General features: G+C 44.0%; 1 protein-coding gene across 2 annotated transcripts in view; it reads left to right on the plus strand.

The window, feature by feature from the left end:
- Nucleotides 1-6,415, plus strand: part of map2k5 (mitogen-activated protein kinase kinase 5) — a 39,168-nt gene extending 32,753 nt beyond the window's left edge. For both annotated transcript variants that reach the window (XM_040168723.2, XM_040168730.2), the window contains one exon: nucleotides 4,086-6,415. In XM_040168723.2, the coding sequence (XP_040024657.1) occupies nucleotides 4,086-4,196 (111 nt within the window). In that variant the 3' untranslated portion in view covers nucleotides 4,197-6,415. The remainder of the gene's footprint in view (nucleotides 1-4,085) is intronic.
- Nucleotides 6,416-10,115: the final 3,700 nt, after the last annotated feature.

Here is a 10,115-nt window from a genome sequence, read left to right on the forward strand (position 1 = left end):
GGGACTAAACGAGGCCGTGAGAGTGAAGCTTCCTCTTGCGCCTCTTGGCTCCCTTGTTTTACTACCCTTTTCATTTATTTGCTTTGGCTGCGTCTTTCCGTTTCGGTGGCTAACATTTAGTTTTGTGGCCCATTGACAGTTGGCTATGTGGAGAAAGTGCACAAGCAGCAGATACATCTGAAAGTGGCATTAGTTGCTTGGACCATTAACTTTAGAGCATTGTAACTCTCCAAAGAGACGTCCCTTCATCTCCTCTGCACTCCGATTGACCAAAGCGCGCGCACACACACACACACACACACACACACAGTTCATTCATACAAACCACCAATACCAGACAGTTTCTAGATGCAGTGAGTGATTAGCATGCAAATCTGTAAAGACCCAGTTATTCTCTCTACTTCCTGTCCCCGTCTCCCTGTCTGTCTCACACACACACACACACACACACACACTGACAAACACGCCGCGTTTCCTCCAACACCGTCCTAATGAGGTGATGACCAGTCGCTCGTTATAATTGCCTCAAACTCCTTTTAATTTCTTTTGAGCGTATTAATCATACGTAGAGTTATTTAAAATCGCACGAATTAATCTTAGATTAAACGGAACCGTCAAAGGCTTCAAACAATTAAAGAGTTAGGTAGAATTTCCCCTGGGTTTAGGCCGTTTCTATTTGAGCAGCACAGTTGCAGGTGATTATCCCATTTTGATGTGGCCAGACGGTGATTAATGTGACTTTTAAATGAGTCCTTCCCCGTCTCACCTCTGTCCACGCACCGCTACAGCAGACGTCCAAACACCTTCAATGACCTGTTTGTTTCACCTGCTTTAATGCACACAAACAATGAGAGATGATGATGATATTTTGCGACCATGACACTTAGTTTAGATTTTCATATTTCTGACCACTGTATGGACATTTCTTGACTTTTTGTCCAATAAGTGGCTTTTTTTTTCAAATCAAGAAATGAACCACTTTTAGGTCTTCCATCCCCCCTGTATGCCTTTCTAGTTGTCTTTCTCCGTTTTATTCATTTTCTATCTACAGTCCTGTCACTTGTGTTTTTTTTTTGTGTGTGTGTGTGTGTGTGTGTGTGTGTGTTGGCGGTGGCCTAATGAGCCACGCGTCTTCATCCAGGTCAGATTCCAGCGGTGGTCTCTGGCCTGTTGGGGGGCTTCGTTCCTGGAGCAGAGGTGACGAGCTGGATCTGAGAATTATCACTCAGGACTTCCTTCTTTATTTCTGTATCACGCCCTCTCTGCAGAGGCAGGGAAGGGAGAATGATTGATGAGATGAGTATTCAGCACATAGGGGCACCCAGGAGCGTCCACTCCACCCGTCTCATACAGACACACACACACACACACGCGCTCACAGTGATATGAGAGTAATTAACCTCAGACTGCGTTAACCCCAGCTGCCCATTAGAAGGACAACAGGATTGATGGGCGCCCCCCCCCCCACCCCCCCAGTCCTTCACAATCTCCGCGGTTCGTGCAGGATGAGAACCGGCTGGAATGCGCTAAGGTTTCCATGACGACATAAAACTACCCTGGACCAAACGCGCGAGGTTTGTGTTATCACAGAAAAAAAGTTAGAGGAATCGATGCTGTAGATTTCTTTAAAGTATTTCCGATACCGATTGTATTCACCCTTCATGTGACTTTATTTTTCTTTACTGTGAATATTCTTCAGTTTAGCACATTTTCCCCTCGCAACCGCAAATAGACGAGAAGCGTCCCAGGAGGAGGAGCGGACCGTCGCCACCACTGTGTCCTAGTTTGATGCTAATCTTACATTGCCTGCACTAGTTTGTGTGTTGCTGGGGGGTATTTTAACATTGAAAGAAAAAAAAACAGCTGACAACAACACTTTTCACCAAATTTCAGACAGACGAAGTTAACGAGCAGCTGATGAGCAAAGTCTGATATTCTCCTCTGGAGTATGTCTCTTGTTTTAAAAGATATTTGATCATTCTGTACAGCGATGCCGTGTCACTTATTGGCCAAAATCTAATACTAATGTTTCTCTAATTTGTCCCTTTGGCCTTGTGCAGGAATTGTCATTGTCATAAACTAGGCCACGGCTGCACACGGCAAACCCGATTCTAGCCCAAAATTTGTCAGCCCCAACCAAGTCTAGTATGGAGACAAATTCCTGCCTGATCTGGATGCACTTTGAGGGAGGTCACGAGCCGCAACGTCAACGTTAAGGCAAAATGATTTGCCTTAAAAGTCCGGATCGGATGGATGTTTGGGACATTTTGTACAGTTTGAGCCTGAAGGTGCATACATGTATTTGTAGCCTGAGTCAACAACAAAGCACAAGATGAACCGACAACACGGCACGGTGTGAGGTTGGGCTCAAGGTGGCGGAGCCGAACCTCTATTAAGCGCGACGGTGTCTCGTTGTTCCGGGACGGATGTCGTGGAAATCAGTGTTGACAAGTTAATTTAAACCGTTGTTTATCTAATTGGACATCCAGACACCAGCATGAAATACACGGCCGGCCTCCGTCGAAGTGTCTCATTCACAAGCTCCTCACCCCTGACCCCCCCCCCCCCCCTTCCCCCACGGGCGACCTCCGTGACCTCTGGCTTTGATGAGGCTGGCGATTGGGACCGGTCCCACCGAGGTATCGGCGTGGCACATCGCCGTCCGGGCGCCGCGGCGGTAACGAGGGAGCGATTGTGATTAAGACTGTAGGACAGATGTCATCGCCAAAGCCATTTTATTTTTAAATGGTGGACAAAGATACTTTTTTTTTAATCACACGGCTCGTTTTACCCGTTTGTTTGGAAGCCCGTCGATCGTTAAACTGAGGAGATATTTCTTCCAAACGCCCTGACAAGCCATCACTTAAACGTTTAGCCTGTAAAACCAAAGCTGTTGGAAATGAATATTTAAGAGGGTTAAATGATGTACCTGTTGGCTTTATTGTTTTTTTTTTATTATTATTTCTTTATTCGTGGGTTGAGAATAATTATACAAGTGGAACTAAACTGAGCACTTGCCATAAAGGGGTAGTAATGTTTGTGGCTCCAATCTGTTTGACAATAAAATGTTATTGTGCAGAATAGTTGTTAACTTTTTTTGATCGCTGTTAGAATATCTTCTTTTCAGTTTCACAGGAACATGATTTGTGTTTTTACGACCACTTCAGTCCTTTTCTTTCCATTTCCTGACATGAATTATTGTGAAGGTCATACATAAGGAGTAGGATGAGGATCAGATCCTCCTTTATGCTAAAATGTTCATTGAAACACGAACGGTAATTATAAACCCAACGTGAAACGTAAACATTGTCAACCCAATGTCGAATGAATCCAAACAGGCGAGTGAAGGTCAATGTGCTTTACTCCAGTCCGTTAATTAAATGCGCTCATTGGTTTTGTCAGCGCTTTAACAGTTCTGATGTTTTGAAGAGCGGTTGTCGGGAGGCACTTAAGGAAAGTTTGGATTATTCTGGGTTCTAAAGACTCCTTTGACTGAAACATTCGACCTCGAACAATACCGGCGCTCGCTGAATTTGAAGAGGACGGATGAAACGACCTACACTTCCTCGTCGGAACGGTTGCTCGGCGGCAAGATAAAGCGTCGAAAATCCTCAAATCGTAGCTCCTGCGCTACCTGATATTTCCGTTCTTTTACATTCCACATTCCGTCGAGCCCTCGTCCTCAGACGCGCGTCCCTTTTGTTCCCGGTCCGACATTCCTGTGTGTGTGTGTTTTTTTTTCAAGTTGGGGACTGGCTATTGTTAAATACCTCATTCAGGCCCGCTTCAAAACATCCAAACTATGTCTCTCAGGGAGAGTTTAAAAAGAAACCACTTTTTTGGAATATGTTTTGGGAATTCAGTCTGAAAAGTAACCGCCGTCGACGCTTCGTCCCATTACATTGGATTAGAAAAGGGGGTCGTCCGAGTTCATCTTTGGAATTCAAGCACTTACTAAATAACTTCAAAGTTCAGCTCGTTCGCGACTCCAACTTTTGCAGATTCTACCTATGAATGGGCGCGTTTCCCCCTGAAGATGTGCGTGTTTAATTTGACTCACCGCCTCTGTGCTCTTCATTTCTCAGGACCATTCCTTCATCGCGCAGTTCAACGACGGCAACGCGGAGGTGGTGTCCATGTGGGTTTGCCGCTGTCTGGAGGAGAGACGAGCCCTGCAGGCTCAGGGACACGTCTGACGTCCTCCTGCGGCCCAGGACGCTTATCGGAGGCTCCGGGGCCGAGTACGTCCACGCGCACTGAACACGTGTCTCCATGTACAGGGACAAAAAAAAACAAAAATGATCACTAGATGTTGCAGGCTTTATGTGAGTATTTCGCTATTTAACAGCACTCGTGCGCCGGGGACAACAGGAAGCTCACGTCCTTTTGAACTTAGCAATTAATCCCTGCAGCCCAAAAAAACGAGAAGTGTGTCTCCATCCGCAGCTTCGCCCTCACGGAATATTTCGAAATGCAGTGAGCGCATCCCGGGCCTGGTGGGGGGAGGCAAACGGTCCCGATCACAAGGATCAGTTGAGCAGCTCGAAAGCATCTTTACTGTTGACCGCACTCTGAATGAGTGACTGCCTGTTGTTCCTCTGAGGAAGTTTATTACCTCAGCAGGATTAGTCCCCCCCCCCTGCACCCCAATAATTACCTGGTTTTAATTCCTGGATTAGAGCATTTCAATCTAGTTATTCCTAAATGTTGGATTATTAAGCGAGTGGAGTGTGTGAGTGAACAACAGGCTCTGCAGGGTGGTAACAGATGTTATTTAAGCGTACTGACCAAACACCCTAATTATTGCCACTCACTCAGGAGCTGCGGTTTCTCTCCCTTTTCAAACCCTTCCCTTCTCTTATTTTTTGTTTGCACGGAGATGCCTGACGTCGAATGCCACTGAATGAACAGTTAGAAAGGAAAATGTGCAGTTCTCCATTTTCATTCAGGGACTTTTTAAATTCTTATTCATTAAAAATAAATAGCAAACTAAGAAACAGAAGATCCCTCAAAAACCAACCCTTTTTTATATTGTAAGTTATTGTTTTATCCACTAGTAAGATAGGTCATGTGCTATTTGACTGCCCAATGAGATCAGTTGATGCCGGCGGCGCACTCCACACCAAAGACCTCTGACGCCCAGAGCGGTGAGCTGCTTGGTTTCCCCGCGAATTAGGCAACCACAAAGGTTTGATTTGTCAAGGCCTTGGTGCACAGCTGCTGAAACGCGTAGAGCTCAAGTGCAATCAAAGGCCATTTATTCTGCTGCAAGGGCACAGTGCACGCGGCTCACAGTGCACGCGGCTCACAGCGACGCGTATCGCTGGAAACGAATGTATCCGCACCAGAAAAGGCTCAAAGCGGCGGTTCATCATGCATGTGACGAGTAGCGTCCTCTGGATAGCCTCGTTTGGCATCTTCGCTGCTCGAGGAACATTGTGCTTTTCTGAGCCAACACGTGCATTGAGGGAGCTGTGGCCCAGCTCCATCCTACGTTGTATTGTATGTAGTACATATGTATACTTAAATATGCAAGTATGGATATTAAATGTGCCTGTTTAGTTTGTGTTGATGGTGATGTTAATAGACCCTGACGTCAAGCTAATTGTATCGTCAGTTCCAGAAATGTATTGAAGGCAAAGAATCTGATAGAGGACAATCTTCACTCAAGGTCAACTTACTTTTTGTTCTCCCCAGAACAAGAAAGAAAGTAAGATAATGTTGGATGTTCAGGTGACAGCTAGTGATTGGAGTATTTCTGTCAGACTCGTGCACAGACCAAACAGTTACTCTTTGGACAAACGTTTCGCTTTTGGAAGGAATGTTGAAATCGAAGTTTAATCAGCTCAAAAAAAGTCATCTGGAATCCTCCGCTATCGGTTTGAAGATGCGTCCGGGGTACCGGTGCGTCCAGCAACCCCACACGGATTTGAGAGACCGGACTTTACATCAAATCTTTATGCGCATTCTGTTGTTAATCATATCTGTCAAATGGACACACCTCACGTTAAGTTTGCCTTAAATGTAACTGAAGCTGTAAAGACGTAGAAGTCGGGCTGCAAATGTGAAATGTGTTGTTGCAGCTCAAATGAAACCAAATGTTTGTTTGTTTTTCTGAACAAATGTGCTTTCGCCCAAAAGCTCAGACAAATCTCTAATGGTTTGGAAATCTATTCTTTGCCTGTGTTTTTTTTTAGATATGAATTTGCAGTATAAGTGAAAATATTTATTACCATTTTTTACTCACAGCTTGACCTGTTATTCTTCCTGTGAAACATGACGTCAGTGATGGGACTCAGCAGAAATATTATTGCTGTGGTATTACTGCCTTAGTGTGGCCTTTCCTGTCATGATCTGTGTTGGCACATGTTTCAAACCTTAATGCACATATAGAATAAAAAGTATTTAAACATAATCATTTTTCTAAGTCTGATATGTATTCACTTTGTTCTGTTTCTCAATGTGATTTAGTTTTGAAGGTAAAGCTGATTTCACGCCGACACAACGCGTTTTCCAGTCGTCCTGCACTGCCGTTTTTCTGCTCACATTTAAACCATGTAAATCTTCAAGCATCTTCTCATGTGCATCCCAGATGTTTCCTCCGAAATTGAAGTTAATTTGTTTTATCCGGGAAACTTTTATTCCAAAACTCACCTCCTTTTATTTTTTTATTTTTTTGCTTTTGATAAGAGGTTTGCCCTTTCAAATCTTTAAAAGTCTAACTGCAAATTTGAAATGATGAATTTATCTTTTAGTTAGACTTCATAAAGGTATATTAAGCTAAAACGAATGCAGACCAATACAATAGCAAAGCCATAAATTGCTTGTTATTTTGGAAGTGTAATTCAGTGTCATGGTCGTACTATCCATCCAGTGAGTGTTTAATTACTACATTTTTCTCAAATCATATATTATAACTCAAAATCCTTAGAAAACAAGCAAATCCACAGATCATGAAAATATTTCCCTTTCTTAAGGAACCTAATTTTCACTGTCCTCACTGGGCTTGAATAGAGGCGCGTGGCCTTCAAAGCTTCATTGTGTTACTTACTCATTCCTCGTTCTTCAATTGGAGACCTTGTACCGTGTAATTCACACCAGCTTCTGTCTGAACCAATCAGGGCAGAGTATTGTATTATATCAACTCTCTTTAAAAGACGCCAGAAAGCGCAAGGAAGACTGGTGTTTCAAAGCTTCCCCATTAAATGATTCTGCAAGATTTAATTGCCGGCTTTGTTTGATCTTCAAAAGGAGCGCCGAGTTAAGAATGAAGCAATTTGGTGATGGAGGTTACCGTCACCGAGCCGACCCCAGTCACACTGCAACGTAAGCCCCAATCGTTCTTCTGAGGGACACCGGAGGCAGTAACAACCACTGCGAGCCACAACGTTTGCTCGTCCTTGGTCCCTTCTTTCACGACCAGAATCTCCGGTGGGAAAGAGAACTGCCTCCGCCGCGTGAACTTACTGCCTCCAACTTGCCACAAAAGTGTGTTGTGTTTCAGAGAGTTTATTAAAGGTTTGTAAGTGCAGGGTCCAAACCCTGCGCTCAGACTGCAGCCGGGCAGGACATCATTCAGCTTTTGTCACATTTACTGTTGTGTGCTTTAAAAAAAACCAACCTTGGACACCCGCTGCCGGATCAATAAGAGATTGTTCCTAAAATATCAACCTAAAGGCTGCTGCGCGTCGCCAATGAGAGGCTATTTACAATTTTGATAGCGTTGTAAAGCTTCTTGTCTGTTGAAGCGGGAACACGTTTGTCTCCTGTAACAGACAAGAAATCTTGCTTTCCACTGCTGCGCCGATTACATCTTTATGTTGGTTAGCAAATATTTTTTTGTTGTTGAACTTCTAATACCGGCGACAACCTGCCCCTATTTGTAGTATACATCAGTGGCAAACGTTGTGAGGAGGAACAATCAGTTCTTTAGCAGCAACACGCTTTGAAATGGCTTTTTTCTTTATGGAAGGCGGAATCATTTTGATCCAATTGGGGGGAAAAAACCCTTTTGGTGATGGCATCAAGAGCTAACGTTAACATGGTATCATGGCAGCAGGAACCTAACATTAAGTTAACATTCAGACGGATATACTCTAGCAGGTATGCTTACTTCAGCATCATCAACCAAAGCAAAATACTAACCTCATTGATGAAGAGTCAAGGACTAACGAGTTTAGTCACCAGCCGTCCAATAGTCGTTGAGATATTTTACTCAAGGCCTAAAAAGTGAACCTCATCGGGGTCCTTCAGCGGACAACATGATAAATAGATACATCATCTGGGGAGCAGGAATGTCGTCACAAAGGTTCGTGGTTATCTGTCCAACAGTCGAGACAGGTGGACGATTCAGCCACGTCACAAAGAGTTGTGACCAGACGACACCCAACTTTCTGCCGCCGTTTAATGTTCGGCCGACCTCCATTGATTCAAGTTTTTTCTCTAAGTGTCTTCATAGGTTTCCTCTGGAACGCTGATTGAACCTATGGAGCTGAAGATGGAGTAACATTGACCTTTCGCCACCTTTACATGAACGTGTGAGTACTGTTTTAAGATTTACTTGGGAGAGAAATAAGTTCCTTTTCATTTTCTCCTGAAGACGACTCAATATCGTAAACCCGACTGGGAGTGGTTTCGATAGGCCCAACTGTTTGCCTCCCTTGTCTGCAAAAACAAAAAAAATGTTCCTATGACGTCATAAGGCTAACATGACAACATTAACCTGCCATTAATCAGATTGATTGAACTCTCGCGCATTGATGATGATGATGATGATCAGTCCGTGTTGTGACAGCTCTTCCCGCCACAGACGATCCCGGTTGCGCGTAAACTGCCCTCAGATGACGCGCTGCGGTGCGTCACGTGACCCGCAGGGATCGTGTGTCTGGAATGGATGACATTGAGGACGCGTCTTCATTTCTGGCAGTCCGGGACCTTCATATTCCCAAATCCCCACCGAGCCCCCCCCCCCTCCTTCCGCAGTCCGACTTGATTAGCACACGAGGCGGGACAGTGAGTGGCCGGCTTGTACACAGCCATTACCCAGATCCCTTTATCAATGTCCTGTAATTAAAATGTCACCCTTTAATTTTCGAGCCATCGCTTTCCTCTCGGTGGAATCCTTCCTTCAATAAAAAGTGTAATCGAAATGCTCTTTTCACTGGAAACAAAAAAGCGATACGGAGAAAGCGTTTAGCAGCCAGGGGATCAATAGGCCCTTTAGTCCCGGAGCGGGATTGATTGGTCTCTAAAATAGGATTTATAGGGGTCATGGTTTTATAGGGTGCTGATACAACTGTTAATTATAAAACATTTGGCCTCAATTGCCGCCGTTATTAAACCGGTCCTGATTGAGGCGGTCTTGATTTATCTTTTTACATCTTTTGACAAAATGCAAGTGTTTGGGAAATTAAACCAAAACGCGCTGCGCTTCAGCTGGAATCCCGCGCGGGCGTTCGGACCGTAAATCAGTGCTCGGGGGCGTAAAAACTAACCGCCCCGTCGGTCCTTCTACACCTAAAGGTGTTCTTTTTATTACACCCCGTTTTGTTTTTACACCTTTTTGTTTCCTGCAGTGGATTTATTTATTTTTTATACAAAAAAAAACGCTGGTTCCCATTATTAACACGGGGCGCGATGGCGTTTAAATAAGAGGTTTGAACTTGAAATCAAGCTGGTGAGAAGACGACCAATCAATCCATAAATAAATCCACAAAAAGGGGCCGTATGAGCTACGTCACCGGCATGTTTGACTTTAACGATTAGGATTCTGCAAATAAAGTGTGTAACAATTGTATTTGCAAGACATGCACATAAAAAGCTGAAAATGCCCAAAATAAACATTTTAGCTTTATAATATGCCCAAATAAAATAATGTCATAAGGAGAGGAGAAGAACTTCTCTTCTTTTGTCATATTCGTAATGTGCACCACGTCTCCACTGTCAAAAAAGTCAAAAGCTATAAGAAATCACACGCTTATTAAATGTTTTTCCAACACAAAAACACAGTGGCGTCCAGTGTCGTGTTAAATAATCCATCAGGTCTTGGTTCACCTGGTGAGTTGGGACTTAATGACTTCAACCTGAGCGCATTAATGTTTCAGGTCAAAGGTTTG

Source organism: Gasterosteus aculeatus, chromosome 12 (assembly GCF_964276395.1).
Source record: "Gasterosteus aculeatus chromosome 12, fGasAcu3.hap1.1, whole genome shotgun sequence".
In the NCBI taxonomy this organism is placed as follows: Eukaryota; Metazoa; Chordata; class Actinopteri; order Perciformes; family Gasterosteidae; genus Gasterosteus; species Gasterosteus aculeatus.